Source organism: Eutrigla gurnardus (assembly GCF_963514095.1).
Source record: "Eutrigla gurnardus genome assembly, chromosome: 4".
In the NCBI taxonomy this organism is placed as follows: domain Eukaryota; kingdom Metazoa; phylum Chordata; class Actinopteri; order Perciformes; family Triglidae; genus Eutrigla; species Eutrigla gurnardus.
The window spans coordinates 16920661-16940095 of record NC_139918.1 but is presented as its reverse complement, the minus strand read 5'-3'; the positions used below and the strand labels follow the sequence as shown (position 1 = coordinate 16940095).

At 42.0% G+C, this 19435-nt stretch overlaps 3 protein-coding genes across 3 annotated transcripts; all 3 read right to left on the bottom strand.

The window, feature by feature from the left end:
- Positions 1-95: 95 nt before the first annotated feature.
- thoc1 (THO complex 1) lies at positions 96-5496 on the bottom strand. The gene is made up of 21 exons (XM_084006812.1): positions 5446-5496; positions 5147-5220; positions 4989-5049; positions 4818-4887; positions 4172-4290; positions 4029-4077; positions 3845-3940; positions 3625-3707; positions 3463-3536; positions 3263-3371; positions 3017-3151; positions 2745-2845; positions 2570-2636; positions 2329-2379; positions 2148-2218; positions 1909-2004; positions 1718-1783; positions 1513-1596; positions 787-934; positions 614-698; positions 96-489 (listed from the first exon to the last, which is right to left on the bottom strand). Exons 1-21 carry the CDS (start codon positions 5491-5493, stop codon positions 212-214), a joined length of 1965 nt encoding a protein of 654 aa, XP_083862938.1. The 5' UTR covers positions 5494-5496; the 3' UTR covers positions 96-211.
- Positions 5497-10964: 5468 nt separating this feature from the next.
- On the bottom strand, positions 10965-12308 carry LOC311011755 (aquaporin-1-like; the record flags this gene model as incomplete). Its single annotated transcript, XM_084006885.1, has 4 exons — positions 10965-11153; positions 11230-11310; positions 11410-11568; positions 11946-12308. 4 exons carry the CDS (start codon positions 12306-12308, stop codon positions 10965-10967), a joined length of 792 nt encoding a protein of 263 aa, XP_083863011.1.
- Positions 12309-16608: 4300 nt separating this feature from the next.
- On the bottom strand, positions 16609-18966 carry LOC311012494 (aquaporin-1-like). Its single transcript, XM_084007954.1, is given in 5 exon segments — positions 16609-17191; positions 17450-17530; positions 17755-17916; positions 18506-18873; positions 18876-18966. Coding segments are annotated over 5 exon segments (867 nt in total). The 5' UTR covers positions 18952-18966; the 3' UTR covers positions 16609-17011.
- Positions 18967-19435: the final 469 nt, after the last annotated feature.

Sequence of the window (19435 nt, the reverse complement as noted above, 5' to 3'; positions counted from 1 at the left end):
ATTGACTGATTGCTTTTCATAGGTGGTGAAAATAAACTGTTGCACCAAAGTGTGAGATTCTTTCATGTGTGTATAATGAATGGCCAAACAAATTATTTAAAAAAACGTTTATTGGATTTTTTTTTTTACTGTGTAAAAATGTAAGTTTCAACCTATACTACATGAAAAAGACAATAATCGGAGGTACTGATTATTTACATAGTGATCTACCTTAAGCGTCACTGATGTTATCTGCAATCTGGGAGAACCCTGCAGCATTAAGAGCTGTGACCAGGCTCTCCACATTAGCTTGCGTTCCCTCCCTGTCCTGCCAGGCTACAAGCAGCAGTTTGGCCTGCATGTCAACATCTTCACTGTCTGTTTCAATCTCTCGCAACTCTGCCGCTTTCATCTCCAAATGAGATGCCAGCGTCTTCCACTGAGCGCCCAGTTTAGCCGCGATGTCATCCATCTGCTGGTTTGTCACCATCTTGCTCTGTATGCTAGGACCTGTAAGGAAACAATAGGGAGAATAAAAAAAGACAATCTTAGAAAAAGGGTGGACATGAGGTAAATGCATCGTTGAAACTAGGACTAGTGTGGACTGCAATATGTTTAATTTCTTTAAACTCACTGTCATTGCTATCTTTAAGAAGATTGTCTCCGTTATCGTCGTCATCCTCTTCTCCCGTCTTGATTTCTTCAGAGGGAATATCCTTCTGCATGGATGGAAGGAACAGTTGTTTTTCATCATGCAGCCTTTCTATGATGATGAACTATGTTCTTTAAAGTAAAGAATAAACGCACCGGAAGCTCTTTGGCCAGTTTGCTGACCATGCTGTCCAGGTAGTCTGCCAGGCTCTTGAACTTCTGGTTAGTAGGTTGAAAGAAGTGTGGACTCCTCCTGGACAGCAGCCTCAGGGCGCGCCAGCCGTAGTTTGGGTTCCGCACAACCCTGCATGGATTTACAGGAAGAAACGAGTCACACAAACTGATACCGAGAAGAAACTAGAAATGACTGCATCGCATGCCTCCGCCAAGCTGTCGAGCTGCAGTTTACATCCACGTCTGTCTAAAATGGCTTCACTTAATGCGATTAGACATTTGTGTGAAATTGTTATTTTGACCACCAAGTTCTTGCATTGTTTTTTAATTAACGGTATAGTATGGCATTGTGTCCTCAAAGAGCTGAACATTTTGATATTTTAATGTTTTTTATAGCTTAAAGTATGTTGTAGTTACGGAGATAAAAAACACATGGGAGACTATAGTATAACAAAAAGATTTGAAGGACAATAGTGGGAAATGCTTTGAAGCATTCCCACTAGTTAACGTCGGTCCAAAATGTCATAAATTTTCTTTTCTTGACCTGTGGCCAAAAATGTGTCGGCCAGAGGTGACCTTGGCCTTTAACAGGTACAACTTGAAAACATAACGTCTCTACCACAGCTGTCGTGGAAGCACAAAACTGGGAATGAAGCCAGTAATGATTTTTACAAACACGTTCTAAGACATGTCACAGTGCAAACTTACTTGTACTCGTCTTCCACCATGTTAGTTGGATCGGCCTGTTCAATGGCCTCCGCAAAGAATTCGTCCAGTGATGGCATGAACTCCCTGGATGGAAGACATCACATGTAAAAAATAAAACTAAATCAAAAACCAGTTTCTGATATATACAAAAAGGTGAATGCGACTGTAGATTAGAAGTGCTTTCTTGTTGTTTTGAACCACTGACCTGCTGTCTGACTTGCAGGCCTCCATGTTGTCATGGTTCAGGTTCCACAGTCGAGTCAACTCATCACTAACACAAACAATGAAACGTGTGAATTATGGAAGCAAACCTCGGTCAAGGTCTACAACTGATCATGAAGGAAACATCTCTTTTCATTTGTCTCCACATATTGCCGATTACGTTACATGACGTACTTTCCCATGAAGATCTTGCTGTCCGGCCCCTTTCCCAGGAAGTCCTCTGGAGCTTGTCTTTTCCTGGTGGGTCTTTTGGGTTTGTCATCTACTGTCCTGTCAAATAGGGACAAGTGGGACCAACTGTCACTTTGGCTTGCTAGCCCAATCGCACAAAAGACGTTTTTTAGTTGTACAAATTAAGTAATCGACGTATAAATCAATCTGCCATGATTACATTGCAGGATTAGGCTGTGTACCTTTCTTTCACAAAGCTCGGGCATCCCTCATTTTTCCAGCCATTCCAGTTCTCCTCCGTGTTGAGGATATGCTGTGACGAAGAACAATTTTTATGTCACTGGAGTACCGCGAACTTGACAGAATGTGTATGAACATGCCTCTTTTAATATTTCATGATATCATTTGCAAAAAATTGCTTACTTCAACCATTGTGGCAAATTTGTCTCCATCAGGAGGGATCTCTCTCATCAGCTATAAGACAAGAGTCACAGATTAACTCAGGTTTGCTTTTCTTTAGTCAATCAGTTATCAGCATAGCTATCGCTGGTGGTAAATGCAAAAGCATTTTCTAACTAAGACTATTATCTAGTAACTATTGTACATGAACAAAGACCGATAAATAATGGATAGACAGAGGGTATGTTGATGATTTAAGACTGACCTGATAAACCAGTTTCGTCGTCTCTTCGATCCATGTCGTCTGGTCATCATTCAGAATACAGCCAGAGCTGTACAACGACATGACAAAAATATGAATCCCTAACAACTGATGACTGTTTTTGTCTGCCATTAGCTTGTTTACCATTCTGCAAGGTCAGAGCAGAGATATGGTTCACCTTTTAAACTTGACCTGACCCTTCAGGTACTGGAAAAGGATGAGATACTGCAGTAGAATGTGTCGCCTGAAGTTGCTGTCACTGAGCTGCAGGTCCATCAGCTGGAGGGGAAGAGCAAAGGCAAATAAATAAGGTTATGCCCAACGTATTTGGACATGAAGGCCTTCAGTAGAATGAGAGCAGGTGGACTCTGCGTTCACATTAATGAAACTTGGTGCATTGGGTCCTCAAAAAATGATGATACTTTGCAGACTAAGTAAAATAATTCTCACCTTCTCGCTAGTAAGAAACTTGGCAAAGTAGACGTGGTCTCCCCCAGATGCTCTGAGCTCCTCCAGCTTTCTCTTAGATGCCTGCATGTCATCCAACTTATAGCTCTTGAACACCGCCAAGGTCTCATCTGAAAACTGTGCGGGACAAAAAAAAATACAATCCACACCAAGAGTGAGTCATTGCTCTTCAGCATCTACTTTCATCTGATAAAATGGAAAGCAAAATGTTCTGCTTCTAGGCATTACCTTGAGGAATGTCATCCAAGAGAACTTATCATAACACTGCACAGGGTTTCTGAAGTAGTCCTGCAGTGTCCAGAACTTTCTGTACAGGTTGTAGTCAATTGGAATGGAACTGAAAGCAATAATTGACACAATATTCATCAACAAAAACAACAGGCAAAAGTGTAATTTGTCATGTATATCAGAGCATGACTTTGACTTACCATGGTGCAGGAGCATCATCCTCTCCCATCTCTCCTTCCTCCACCTCCATGCCATCTTCCTTTTCTTCCGTGTGCTGCAAACATTGAACCATGAAATAAGCAATTTAACATCAGTTTTCAGATAAAATGTTAAATTCTCACAGTCATTGCCCAATACTTTACCTTCTGGCCGAGAGTGCTTTCTTGTTCATTTTTGTTGAACACAGTAATATTTTCCAGATTAAACTGGCTCTGCAGATTGAGACCTGGAATAAACACAAATAACTTACTGCAACCGTGGGTCTGAAGATGGCGGCCATGAATTATAAACCATATATATTATATGTGAGGAGTTGATTTTATCTTATATTAATCGTATGACATACAACAGTGATGTGAGTACCTGATTTTTCAGACAGAGGGAAGAGGCGTGCCAGGAAAAGCTGGATTCGCCCACAGAATACAGTATTCTGGGATTTGGACAGCCTCCTTAAAAGATCTACACAGATTGAGAGATGTGTTACAAACAGTTACACCTTTAAAACATACACAGTCTTTTCACCAGTGAGAATGAATCTTATCCTTACCATTACACATCCTCAACAAGTAGTTCTTCCCGGCAGTGTAAAAAGAGTTCTTAGAAAAGGGAGAGCGCATGGTGATTAAATTATGTTTATTATGCTGAAGAAATTTGTCAATTGCATTTACAGAAAGGCTGTAGTTTATTTACCGATTTCCAGGTGGAAACATTCTCCTCGACAAAAGAGAATATTTTGTCACATTGGTCGAGCGGAAGACAGTCCAGTACGTCTCCCAGCAGAAGGAAAGGCGTTGTAGCCGTACAAATACCTACACGAAGAGAGTGAAAAGACAGTAAAACGCTTGATCACAAGATCAGAACACAGTCTATATACTGATGCATGCCATGAAAACAATACTACTAAATAGTGACATTAATGTAAGTATTAGTGACAGCAGTAGCAGACACAAGCCTAACTGATAATTGTGAAAAGGATACTATTTAAACTCTGGGGTAAAGGACATTTTAACTAATAAATCCAATCTGAAAATGTGTATTTATAAGGAATCAAAAAGTCATCAAATTAAGAATGAGCCAGGTAACGTAAGGCTTTAACAAGAAGAACCATGCTTCAGTCCGCCAGCAGATTGTAATATATAAATTCTGTGTTAGATAGAATGTGGTGTCTTGTATAATCAGGACAATACAGATAATACACAGTATTACTGTGTTGTGTCATATCACCTCATGTGGGGTGAGCGATTTGATTGGATCGTATGACACAAACACAGGTATGCCTCCATGTTTTCATTCATTCACTGTTCATATGTCTTCCAACATATGGAGAGCAACATACCTTCTGTGACCGCATCGATACTGAGGTAGATGAGGGATAAGTATTCATCACAGCTCGCCTTCTGCTCGACCTGCACACAAAATCACAACACTTTCAGACTCACCTACGCATGTTTCATGTAATGGTGTTTATTGAAGTAAAATAGGAGTAGATGATCGCTACTTTACTTACAAGCTGATCCCCGAGAACTCCCCTCAGCGCCTGGTCGAGTGTGGTCTTCTTCTCTGCCTCACTGTAACCCGGGAGACGGTACAGTCAAACACACGTTTCATGAATGTGACGTTGTTCACGTCGTGTAACGTTACAGTGGCTAAATTAACATCACTTACTTCCCAGGGAACTGGTTGAACACGTTTATCAGAGGCTTGCTTGTTTTACCGACTAAAGAATGCCTGGCAGACGCCTGTAGGAGTGCGAGAGGTAAGGAGACGACATGAGATTAAACGTATCGTTTTGTTAGCCTAGCTAGCATTTTGCTAGCCACTGTGAGAAACTCCTACGTTAGGTACGAACAAGCAGAACATCGCGGCGAACGGTCTGCTATCTGGTGAACGGTGGTAATAATAACGATATACAGTATATAACAACACGCGTTTTAATAACAACACATATTTATGCCATTTCTCACCGAAAACTTGTCTTTAGCGTCGTTAAAATTAAACAAGGACGGCGACATCTTTACACCTCAGCCACCGGAACTGCCTCTAAACGTCTTCCGGTTTCTTCTTCGGTGTGGAGGGGTGCATTCAGGAGCTCTCTGCTCCGGAATATTCAGTATCAGCATCCTGTACACACAACACGTCACATTCAGGCCGTTATCTGCAACATTACCCCCTGCCACATGGTCTGTATCTAGCTTAGTTTTAAGATATACTGTACTTGTATAATTTGCATTTAGTAATTTTTAAAATCGATTTTATTTAATATAGTCCAGTTGTAACATAAAATAGGTTACTGATATTTAATCTGTCTAGACACATGCATTAAATCAGCTCAGTAACTAAAAAAAAAAACTTGATAATTAAATGTAATTGTCACTGTTTTGGCCACAAGGTTAAACCAGTTTTGTGCCACCTAGTATGACAGTATAAATGGTTGTAAATGGGTGATATTGGGGTTCATTTGGATCTATTTGAAAGGTCTGACTGTAATATTTCAGCATGCAGGTCTACATCCGTTTTAGACCAGAAGGCGGCAGTGTTGCACACTACTTAAGTTCACTATTGTTGACGCTCTCTGATCATAGGCCTACACGGCCGTGTTTGCACTCATTCAATACTTAGATGTGGCTGAACATGTGTGCGTGTGCGTGTGCGTGTGTGTGCGTGTGCGTGTGTGTGTGTGTGTGTGTGTGTGAGCATGTGCACGCACCCTTTCCTGATGTAGCATTTTACACAACATGGGCATGCAGCTCGTGACATGACATTTCTGTCTATTTAATTGTTCTCAAAATTCCCATGAAATGAGAACCCTCACTGTTTAATTGTTTAATTGTTGGTCAGATGATATTACGGTGTATGTGTCCTTCATTGTTAGGATTCTGGTTGGCTAAAGTCATCTGTGGCATGAAATGTTTATGAGTAGGCTTCTGGAGGTCATGTTAATGTACTATCATGCATGTGTGTCTCCTATTGTGAGTGCAGTAAGTATTTAAAGTATTTTTTTTTATTAGTATTTACTGTTCAACAATGTTTGAAGGCACATTAGGACCAGTTGAGCATTACACTGTGACATCAATCATTAAAAGAAGAATCCACCATTAAAAAACATGACTGCACAAATGATTGATTGATCATCCTGTGGGTTAATTGAACATGTCTGTTTTTTTCAGAATCAGACTGCTATGAAGTAGTAGTTTTGAAGTTGGTGGTGCGATGACCCTTCTGTTTACGTGAATCAAGGCCTCTGCCTTCAACTTTGACAGAACGAATGTGAATACCGTGACACATTTTGATCTCTGTTTACCAAGTAGTTGTGCAGGTCAGGGCCTCCGAAGTAGATTGCAGTAGTGGGACCATTCACCTTCTGCACCCTCTGACAAGTGTTTACAGCCCTGCCGTTATAAAGGCAGTTAACTGAACCTAAAGATGTTGTGCTGCTGATGTTTGGAGAGAAACCGCAGGCCAGCACTGTCATCAGCCAAATAATTCTGGATAACTTGTGCCATGTTTGGTCGCAGTCATCATTAAAAGGGGATGTGAGAACAATTTTAACGTGTAGTTTTGGTTGCCCTGTTGTTTCTCAATAATTCTGCTCACAGTTGACTAAAAATCTAACTATACCCCCCCCCCCCCCAACCACACATGACACAGCGTTTATTGAAACTTTGCCAAAAACTGATGAAAAGCAGAGAGGGAGTGAGTGTAGCAAGTAGCTTGCAGATAAGGGCCTGGCTTCAGTCAGTATGTTGAAATGGGTGAGGGTGTCTCTCAATTCTTTCTGACGTGCCTTCCCTGTGAGGGACTCAGCCCCCTTTATTCCTTAATATAGGTCAAAAATAGACAACTTTTTTCATTTTTTTTCAAGGCTCAGTCATTTCCAACAGCTGGGCAACGTAGCATTCAGTATTTCTCAAACAGAAGTAAATAGAGCATTTGTTCATGAATATATTCATGACAATAACACTGTAGACATTTTTGCAGAGTGCATCAGTATTTACTGCAGCAGGACAGATTGCGTGGGATTTGATTAGAAATAAACTACAGCGCCCATGTTCATTGTCCGTTGATGTGTTATTGATGGTTTCAGGTCTCTGGCTAAGAGGAAGATATAACAGGCTTTGGCTAGTAGGGTCAATTCATTGATGGTTTTAATCATTTTGTGGGATTTGTTGACAATATAAATATAGGCCTATAGAGATTTTTGCCAGCCTTATCCTCTACAGTTACAACCTCGAAGGTTTCCATTTTGTTCTATTTGGCGGCACCTATGGCGATTCGCCGTAACTACATGTGTGGTTTAATGTATGCCATGGCTTTAAAAAAAGGTAAAACAACCAAGATTTCTGTTACAGAAACTTTGCAGGGTGTGTGTCAGATAGGCCACACTGCTGGGTTGAATGTGATCCACTGTTAGCTTGTCACTCTGAAATCAGTTAAAAATGAGGTTAAGCCGTCATCCCAATTGTTTGTCTCGTCTGTATAAATATAATGAGGAGACCACTGAACACTCTCCCATGCCAAGTCGTGGAATAATGAAGCGCAACAAGAGAGCCAAATCATTTGATGAAGGACAGTCTCAGACAAAATGACCGAGGGGCAACAAAAAGAGCATTGTCCATGTTGTTGAGGACAAACCTCCAAACAAAAAGCTAAACACAATGCTCTGACCCCCGAGGTTAAGCACACAAAGACAGGAGATTTTACATTCGGCTGCCGTCACATGACCGGCCTCTTGAATTCCACCATAAAAAAATCACGTCAAGAAGTGTCATGTCACATAAGTGAGATAAACCCATCAGCGCAGCCATCCTTCAGTGATACGTTTACAAGCACGGTGCACTTTAGTAGGTTCATGAGGAACCAAACTGACACCTGTGGTAACATTCACCAGAGCAGAGAAATATTCATCCTCAAAGGGAGGACGGCCATAAAGAATGATGTATATACTGAATGTAGATCTTCATTCCGATTTACCAGTCATTGCAATTAAATATAACGAAATATGTTGATTTACGTAGACTTTGCAGGTCCGTATAGCCTATTCCCCATCTGTTATATGTATGCTTTATGTTGCTTTAAAGTTTGTGTTAAATAGCAGAGTGATTTTCCATCATCGACATCACCTCCCTTGTGTGGCAATAAGTGGAATTTGGAACCGACAATAGAACAAAATAGACACCTTCACTCCCTGACAGGGTGTTGTAAGATGATTCAGGACCCAGCCTTTTTTTGTTAATGATCATCTCACACAGGGCAGAATAATGGGAACGCTCTACCAGGGGATGTGCACCCAACCACGGCGGTTATTCTACTTCTACGACCTTGGTTGGATTGCCCTCACAATGCATGACTTCTGTTGAGAAATGTTCTGTTGGCGAGTTTAAAGTCACTCGATGGTTATTCAATGATTAGCCGAGAGGTGCAGGGACCATCGAATGCGCATTAGCCATAAAACAGGATGTGAGAGGATCCACGTGCGTAGATGTAGAAATGACGTTCTTGTGACACAGTCAAACGGGAAATCATGGCTACATCGTGGCCCAATCATACCTTTTAAAAAAGAATAAGGATCTAAAGTGTTTTATGTGCGTTCCCCTGACCACATCCCCTTGTTGTTTCACTACAGAGAGATTCTTGGGAAAGTCGCCAAACACCTTGAAAAGAATAATACAGTATGTGACACATTATAGAAACACTGTCAAGGTCAAGCAGATCTAAATATATACATTGCGTCATTGTGATAAGTCCATATTGTAAACAAGGATGTGTTGACCTTACTTTGAACTTTGCAAATTGGAAAATTACTTTGAAATAAATACAAACTGGATGTTTGTATAGTTTTTTCATTGGTTAAAATATGCATGATGAAAATGGCTGCAAAAGCACTGCAACAATAACATAACCAAATGTATTGTTTCTGTTCATATATATATGAACAGAAACAAACAATATGCGTTTCAGTGTTTTGGCCACTGACTTGGACCGAGGCTGCTGTTGTCTTCTCCGGTTATTTCATCTGATTCCATCTTCTGCACCATTAAACTGCACGATTTCGGTTTGTGAGAACAGAAGAAAGTTGGAGATAAGACACCCAGAATGAAAAGCAAGAGATTAGCTTATTTTTTTTTTGGTCTCTGATAAAATAAAATTGATGAAATAGGATGCAAGAGAAAAAGCTGCCGAGTTCTTTGCCGATGTTACCCAGTGGTTCTGTATTTTACGACTTAATTGATACCACATGCAGTGAAAATGACCTGCAAATGATTCAACACATTATATATCCATGTCCAATCAAAGTTGTTTGTGGTGACGGCCTTATTGTGACTATTCCTCTTTATAATGTATAATTTTCCTGCGTTTAGCCTATGTCGTAATTCTTTCATTGGCTACATTTTATATATATATATATATCTATATATAGATATATATATATAGATATATATATATATATATCTATATATATATAGATATATATATACCGGTATATATATAGATATAGTTTTGGCACCAGTGATGTAGGCAGTAACCCAATTGTACGTCTGCAAGCTGCATTACATTGCCAGGAAAATACACACACAAAAAAAATGTTGTTGTATTTACACAATTTAACATGACACGTGTAGCAGTTGAAACATGACAAATCCTGTCATACACAGGAAGTGTGTTTTGGCAAAGGAACAGTGGTCTCAAGTATAGAGTCCGACCAACACTGACTGAGCAGGATATTCGATTCACACTGCAAATGGCCTAAAAACGCATCAAGCATTCAACACCAACAGTCTTAAAAATTCTTTGGAAAATGGATGTTTGTATTTGGAGAGTGCCTCCTTCTCATGCACCATCTATTAATTCTTTACATAATTATTTTAGCAGAGTATAGGTAACTTTCTCCATTAGGAGTCTCCTCTACCACATGTGGTTATTTCCTGAAATTCTCATTTCTGGAGACTTTGTTGAAAATAAACTGTGGATCTTGTCAAATTGCTGTAAAATTCAATGACAGATTCAACATTATTATAATAGGATTTACTTACAAAGTGCAGCGGCCCCTCTGACAACACAATAGTCAGTGGTGCAGAACCTGTAACACCACTGAACCAGCTTCAGCTATGCTCCACTAACATGCTCAAAACTCAGCGACCAGCGACACCTTCAGCTCCCGTGCAGCCTTCTCTCCTGGAACACCATCCTCATTTTTTCCTCCAATGATATCGCATTACGATAACATCACCAATACATTCTGCAGCTGCAGCCCTCCACAACCCCCGGCTTTTTTATTCCCGTCTTCTGCTACAGGTGTATTAAATAACATGCAGGTGCCTCAATATTTACAGTGAAGGGGTTAGTGTGCAGAGATTCACCTTGAGGGTCAAACACATTTCAGAGAACATACAAAACGAACATAAAGAGGTCAAACCAACAACTCCTTATACTGAAAAACGATTTTATTGGATACAAATTGGCAGTATAAAGTCATAACCTCGACTCAGACTTGCTCCTTTGACTGCTCTCCGACGTCCTCTATAAAGGGCTCACAGACTTCTTTTTCCAGTGTTGAGCTGGAGCAGAACAGGACTCTGGTTTTTTTACTGAAGGGCTCATCTTTGGGCGCCAACAGAAAGTTATAGAGGAGAGCTGCCGCCACACCGGCACTCATCGGTCCTGCCCAGTACACCTAAACAACAAGCCAGACAGACAAATATGTGTTCCAGTTCCTTGCAAAGAATAAATTACGGCTCCACAATGCATACCCAATGGTCATCAAAAGAATCCTGTATGATCGCAGGCCCGAAGGATCGAGCCGGATTGATACCGCAGCCTGTGAAGCTGATCTGTAAACCACGTCATGGAAAAAACATCTCTTACCTCTCCAGTAACATCAACAGAAATGGAGAAACTAAAGAGGATGGAGATGTTTTTAATATACTCACCCCAGCAAGGTGTGCTAGCCCAACAGACAACCCGATCGCCAGAGGTGCGAAACCACCGACGTCACGCCTTTTGTCGGTGACTGCGAGCACACACAGGACCAACTGGAGGGTGAGCAGGAATTCGACGGCAAAACCTTGACACGGGCTGATTCCATTTAGCTGCAATAGAGGAAAAAATACTGGTTCTTTCTCTTCGTGATTAGCAGATTCTTTTGACTCTACTTCAGCAGCTCTTGCATCGTGAAAAAGCCTTTAGAAACCTAAAATGGGACGTAATGCGATGCAAAAAATTACAAAAAAAAACAGCGCAAGCGTTCAACCCTTAAACAGAAGTCTTTGTTGCATGACAGGTAAAAACCAGGAATGATGATTACAAATGTGTTGAAATTAATCAACTCATCACCAGCAGTTAGAAAATGTTAATGTTTTCGAGATTAGATTACACACACACCGAGTTTAAAAACTACATCAGGCTGGATGCAGTTCAAATGCCACTCAAGCTGAGAAGTACATGTCATTCATGCGTCACATTTTACCTTGTTAACACCAAGTGAATGCATGGTTTCTGGCCTGACACCGTACACGATGGCACTGCCAGCCACTGCTCCCAAAACCTGAGTGCTGATGTAGAAGAGGGCCCTGAGCATACTCATCTGGCAGCTGGCCAGCAGGCCCAGGGTGACCGCAGGGTTCAGGTGGGCGCCGCTGATGTGACCCAGACCCTGGGCTAACGTGGCGATGGCCAAGCCGAAAGCCAACGCCACTTTGATTTCCTGGTCGGGGAAAGAGACGTTTCGGTTTCCTACTGCAGCGGAGAGGCCGACGAAGATGAAGATGACCATCCCCACGGACTCGGCTAGGACCGCCCTCCAAAACGCCGGCGCTTTAATCTCTGACATGGCTACTCAGACGACATCCGCTTCATGCTCAGCGTTTGAGGCTGCTGCACGGGCAGAGACTGAGGTTCCACCAGTAACTCAATCATAAACATCATGAGTGATGTTCACCAGCATTCATCAAGTGTGAGGCTTCAACACAAATCAGGCCTGATTAGCAGCAGCTGAGAGATGAATGAGAGGCGCGTTGCAACCGGGGAGAATGACCTCCAACGTCTCCTGTTCTCTTCAGTGCTTTTCCACTTGAACAGAAGGCGCTGCTGCTTATTATTGTTTATCCTCATCTCATTGGAGATGATGAAGGATATGTTGAATTATCTGAATGTTTTTTATGGGCGGATAAAAAGCATTTTTATATTTATTGCTGTAAATTGAAAATAGGCTCTCTTTCCGGGAATTTAAAAGACATTTTGTGGTTATTTGGCTTAATTACAGACAGATGAGGTGTTGAATGCGTGAAGGACAATAAGCAGATGTGTGAAAGACACTGCCTATTGCTTCTCGCAAGTCTTTGTGAATGGCTTCCCTATCTTTCCATCTACGTATTCTATTCTGAGCATACGTCACGCAGAGCCGGCCGTATTGAAGTTAACATCAGTCATACGCCGCTGTGAAGGAAATGGGACCTTTTGAATTCCCAACAAGGAAACCAGCGTCCCATTCTGCCTTTCTGTGTGAACGGACTGACAGGTTAAAGGGTCACGCTGCTTCTTGTCTTTTTGTCGGCAGAAAGAAAGAGAAACCTGTCAAAGCACCATCTTTGACTTGGGCCACAATGCTCCACCAGAAAAAAAAAGGAGCACATCCCCACTTTTCTTTATAAAAGACTTTTCTTTTTTGCTGCCAAATATATTTTTAATAATTCAGTGATTTCTTTCTATTCTCAAATTAACTAGTGTCGTTCGAGACATTTTTCAGACATTTTAAAAGCACTCTAGTGCAGATATGTTGCATACAGTTATGAGTTCTGTGTTCAGAACAGCAGGACAAAGGAGCTCTATGGGCCTTCTACCATATTGAATTTGTTAAAAACCCTTTTCTTGAAAGCATCGGTGCTGAAAGGTTGACCATGATTGTGGGTTGCACTGCACCACATCAGCCCTTCAGGGTTGGAGATAAGATCCTCTCAATCCTGGAATGTAAAAGTGTTAGAAACCCCCCTTGGTGGGTTCTTGTTAGCGGCCTTACAAGGTGGAAAGGTTCTGGATGAAAGCGTCTGGGTGGAACCTTTCACAGATGGTTGTAGCCAAGGTATAAATCCCTTTAAGTTTTGGTGTTTTCACCTCTCTATATATTCTCCATTCACATGATAATCTGGTCCTCGTGAGTTGGCTGGCTGACCTTGAGATTTATAGTTATCACATCAGCCATCAGATGAACACAGCGCAGGACTGACTCATCTCTCAGCAGTAACGGCGTCTGCCTCAGCAACACACCCTATTTAGTTATGCACCAGGGACTAATAGAAATTCACCAACTGAAATGCAAGTCAGGGTGAAAGTGGGATTTAATGTTTAAATGCCGGTTCAAGGGGTCAACCTCTATTCCACATTACTGGAGCTGTCCAATTAATTCCTGTAACATTTACACAATCCATTCAACCGAATTAGCAAAGGATATTAAGGCCAATTTGTCCACATGTTAAGGCCTAAGATGTGATGCAAATAAATGATCATCACATGCAGATAACATTGGAGCGTTTGATCACTCTGTCAATGGTCCTAACTGGATTCTATATGTATCAATATATATCTGAAAAAAGGGCTTAAATGACTAGAAACGTCATAACAGTTGTTAAATCAGATGAGGTATGAATTTATCTTATTTCCAACCAGTCGATTAGTCAGAGAGCAACCAACCCATCAAGAATCTGTTTTGATCCTGTCTCAGTGGAAACACCTCATCACGTGTGCCCTCCACTCACCCATGATGATCACACGTTGACTCCCAGACCCCATCCCCCCCAGATCTAGTCCCCCAGAGCCATAAATAACATCAAGATGCTGGTTCCCCTGAGAGGATTTACTATCGTGGTCTGTCATGTTAGGTGAACCTTTACCTAACTAAGAGAGATTATCGAGTAAACACGGAGAATTTATACATGCAGAAGTGGAAGCAAGTCAGGCATATAATCAATGTGTATGCTGATCTAGAGTGAAATGGTGCTTAACGTCAATGGGTTTTCCCTCCCAGTTGATTGAAATAATTGAAAACATAAAATCATAATTATGGCGAATAAGCAGCACTTGTGAACAGAACAAAAATACGTACTAGTATTGTCAAAATAATAATTAGTTTATATTGTTATATATCCAGTATGGATTTTCCTAAAATGATTAAATCACTTTCTCATTTCCCCCAGTAATGTCACTTGGTGTATTTCATATACCACAGATTGCTTTTGCATCTGAAAGCAACCAGAATGACTGACAGCCTTATACTTGCCAAAAAAGAAGAAGGAGGTTTTGGCCCTGAATGACAGGCCCGACTCCACTGGGCAACGTAGAGTTTTACAACTCTGGAAAGTTGTCATGCTAGCAACAGTTGTATCTTGTGTGGCGATGTTGCTGGATGACTTTGTGTTGCAGTCCAGCAACAACCGAGCCAGGTTCAACTCTGTCAGAGCAAGGGCGGCTCAGAGAAATCCCCTTTATGCACTGTTTCTTGGCTGCTGGGCAGAAACTCTCAGCAACCTGGCAAACTGCTTAGATCTGTTGAAAACACGAGTGAGAGAAGCTCTCATCAATCAGCAGCCACAGTTGGGCGGTGCAAAGAAAAACACAATCAAATTGGAAGGACAGCTGAGTTTTTATCTGATTGCTAAGGCGCTATCTTCGAAGCTATTGGCTATTTTACAAAACAGAATACATCTCTTGCAAAAGCTAACAATTCTTGCTAAACGCTTCAAAATCTTTAAGAAAATGTGTTTTTTGCAACAATACTAACCATCATTTGAATAAGCACATGACGCACAAATGATGCGATGACAATGAAATGAAAAACACGTCTTTTGCAGCAGTTTGCAGTTAAGTTTTGTCATACAGTTAACACACACACACACACACACATACGTGGAGAGTATGGATGTGTATGCTCAAAGCAGATAAGGCGCAAATGTTTTTTTCAAAATGTTTTAACAGGCCTCAAACAATAAAAGTACAGTAGAAAAACATTTAAAAATTGTGCTAGATAAAAAATTGCAATGTTCAGCTTGGCAGTGTGGAAAGTGTCACTTGGAGTGCCGAATCCAAGCCTGGCATGACCTCCTCTTCCTCCTCCTCTTCCTCTTACTCTCTGTCCAATATCGGCCTCCATTGTTGTCCAAACCAAATGTTTACCTGCAGACTATTTATAGCGCTCAAGCTCTGATCTGTAAGTGAACCCGTTATCTATAAGCGTTTTCACGAGTTTCAATGTGGAAAGGGAATTGGCAAAACAGTGAAACCATGTAGAGACCAATATTAACAGTTTACAAGTGTAAATGGCTTCAGTCAATAGGCCAAAATCAGTTGTTTGACCACACACACACACACACACACACACACACACACACACACACACACACACTCTTGTCTAAACTTTGCATGTGTATTTAAAGGCAATCAGTCTGGATGTGATAGCAGATTCTGATCCTGTTTTCATTTTTTTAGTTTGACCTTTTGTTCATTTTGTTGTTTCTTCAGCTTTACGCATTTGTCTGACTTTCCTGGGAGGAAGTCTGCTTTCTTTCTTTTTCTCTCTCTCCTCCACAGCTGTTTTACACCACTTGTCCTCTGTAATTTGATTTTTATTCTTTGTTAATTCATCATGCATCTTTTGATCAGCACACAAGGCCGTTCTCTGATTACAGCGTTGCTCATTATGTTTGTTGAATTGCCCGAGCGATAAAACATGTTGGCTGATGAATCAGAAATTAGATGATTTGGTTCAGGTTCTTCAGGAATGCAGACCTCTGTATGCTCATTTCTTATTGGATAAATCCAAGACTGGATTACCAACTGGGCAAACCTCTGGGGCCTCAGACCTCAAAAAACCCCAGGTTCACAGGAAGAGGCCCAACAGCAAATGTTTGCCCCGGGGCCCCCTGAAAGGTTAATCCGGCCATGCATGAATCTTCATCTTGAAATATTCTGCAAAGCACACTATTGAGTATCTTAATTCCAATATAGTGTACTCTATTTTACATTGATAATGTTTTTTTTTACAAGATAACCCAAGGAAAAATGTTTCTGTTCAATAATTCCTCATGCTTGTGGTGATTGCATTGGTATTTGGTTTATAACAAGAAAACACATAAAGTAACAGCATTTAACAACAAGTGTTTTATTTACTTAAAAAAGTGAGAGACATTTCAAGAGTGTACACGCAATACATTATCCATCAGAAATACAAAGTTGATACAGAAACATCGAGTATACAAAAAACAAAAATGGCTCATCATTAGAATACTGATATGGGAACACGCTGCTCTGTCAGGATCCTCACACCCTCGACTTGTATGCTCGACGTGTGTCGGGTCGGATGAAGGAGTGAATTCTAATTCAGAGAGACACTAAACTGACCCGTTGCAACAATCCTCATTGGTATTTTTAAAATCGCACAAAAAAAAAACTGCCATCCTACATAAAATTCAAGAGCTTTTTTTTTTCTTCTTTCTTTACAGGAGCATAACAATGTACAATGAAAGCGCCGGCGGTCGGGTGGGACTATTTCGACATCATCTCCACAGCAGTGGCTTCGTTACCCCGGTTGACGTCGTAGTCGCCCACCGGGCCGCTCACCAGAACCTTCATGCGCTCGGGGAAGTCGTCAAATTTGGGCGACAGCAGGAAATCGTAGACGAGAGCCGCTGCTACACCGCCACACATTGGCCCCACCCAGTACACCTGCAATAGTCAATCATGTGTGAGCCCATCGTTATCACAGAGATTATAAAACACAGAGACTCCAAGTTCAAAAGGTTTACTTTCGTCGATAATTGTAAAACAATAGGGACGCTATAACTGATTAACTGGTGAGGGAGGATTCACGGATAATGGAGTCATCCGTCTGTTCGGGGCGTTATTGAATTATTCAAGCTTGACATGTAAGATGCATGTGAGGCACGCATGTAAAGAGCTTGTGTGCTTCTGTCTCCGACTTACCCAGTGGTTTGTGAAATCGTTCAGGATCAAAGCCGGACCAAAGGAGCGAGCGGGATTGATGCCGCAGCCGGTGTAGCTGATCTGCAATGGACAACAAAGAGACGGCATAAGAGGATATCTTCAGCTACATGGTCCGGTGGGGTAATGGAGTCAGGGGTGAAGGGGGTATTAGGGAAAACAATCAGGCCGCATGAAATTCTTTCAATCCAGAAGCTGTATTGTGTCTGTTGCCTGTTTACAACGCTCAAATGTACTGTGCCTAATCCTAGATAAACACGATGCTATACATTATATGCTATACTTACAGCTGCCAAGTGTCCCAGGCAGACCGAGAGGCCAATGGCCAGGGGTGCTGAACCGGTGACATCACGCCGCCTTTTATCAGTCACTGCAATGACACACAGCACCAGCTGGAAGGTTGCCAGGAGCTCGATGCCCACGCCTTGGCTGGGAGTGACGCCGCTGAGCTGCGAGTTGAAGAGAGTGCAAAATAACAACAATTTGTCATCCTGTGTCAGTTAGTTTCCCCCCCCCTCTCACGTCCACTTCCCATTTGGCAGACAGCAATTAGGCTCCAAAGGGCCACACCGCTTATTCATTCGTCATTTGATGATTGGTTTATTCGGTGTAATTTAGCTGTGGTGCGCCGTGTAAGGGGAGGGGGGGCAGTACAGTGAGCAGATATCAAACCCTGACACCCATAAGCATTTCGGTAAGAAGACAGCTGATGTTACAGATAGCATTTTAGTGTGCAAAGCAACACAGTGACCTAAACAGCTGAGGAGAAATGTCAACGGGCTTGCATATTTTCTTTGCAGATTCTTTGCAGTGTGGTGTGCTTTAATCGTACGTCATCACTATTCAATAATGAGCAATGACAGCATGTCCAAAGGTATGATGACTACAAAAAGTACCAAATGAAGTGCCCACATTCTCACAAAAGTTTCAGCGCGTAGTCCGTTTTAGACCACGGACACTGTGGCGTCATATTCCATCCCATTTCTCATCACTAGCATCACTTATTCTGTCAACAGCAGTAATGTGAAATATACTCACAGTGTTCAGCCCCAGTGCCGTATTGTCGCTCGGACGTGCCCCGTACACGATGCCACTGGCCAGGGCCGAACCCAGCATCTGGGCCACAATGTACATGACCGCCTTGAACACGCTGATCTGGCAGCTGGCGAGCATCCCGAGGGTCACCGCGGGGTTCAGGTGGGCTCCACTGATGTGGCCTAAACTCTGGGCCAGCGTGGCGATGGCCAGTCCGAAGGCCAGCGACACCTTCACCTCCTGGTCTGGGCTTTTGTTGTTCGTGTTCCCAATAGCTGACGAGATGCTGAGGAAAATGAAAAGGGTCATGCCAACCAGTTCGGCCAGGACGGCCCTCCAGAAATCCTTACTCTTGAACTCTCTCATGGTGGTGGCAGTGTGGCTGTCCGGCTGTGGGGTTGGAGCTTTGGAAAGCGCGTGTACTCACAAACAACAGCAGCAGGCTGCATATATAAGGCCTGTGCTGATAATGGTCAGTGGGCGGGCTTTACAAAAAAAAAAAAAACTGAAAGAGAGGGCCACACTGAATTAATGAGAAATCCAAAAGACTGGCCTCTCACTTCCCTCCCTCTGCTCCCTCACCCTCCCTCCCTCCTCCTCTCCCAGTGCCTCCCCGTGCACCACTTTCTGGTCTTTGGACTTTTTGTAAGAGCTGGATCCTGAAATAGCTGTATCCAAAGATAAGTTTCCACTACGAGCATTCACAGATTCACTGCAAAGCCTTGCAGTTGGAAGATGTTTTTTTTTTTTTTTGCTTTACATCCAGATGAATTATAACTTGAATTTAAAATAAACTTTGTTCTTGTTTGTGTTTGTGCTTCAGCTGTAGAAAGGTAAATCGTTGCATAATTGTGTCTTGCGCTCCTGTGGATTTTATCACAACATGGATCACCGACAGCACATAAGGGAGAGCCAGAGAGAAGCCAGACAACT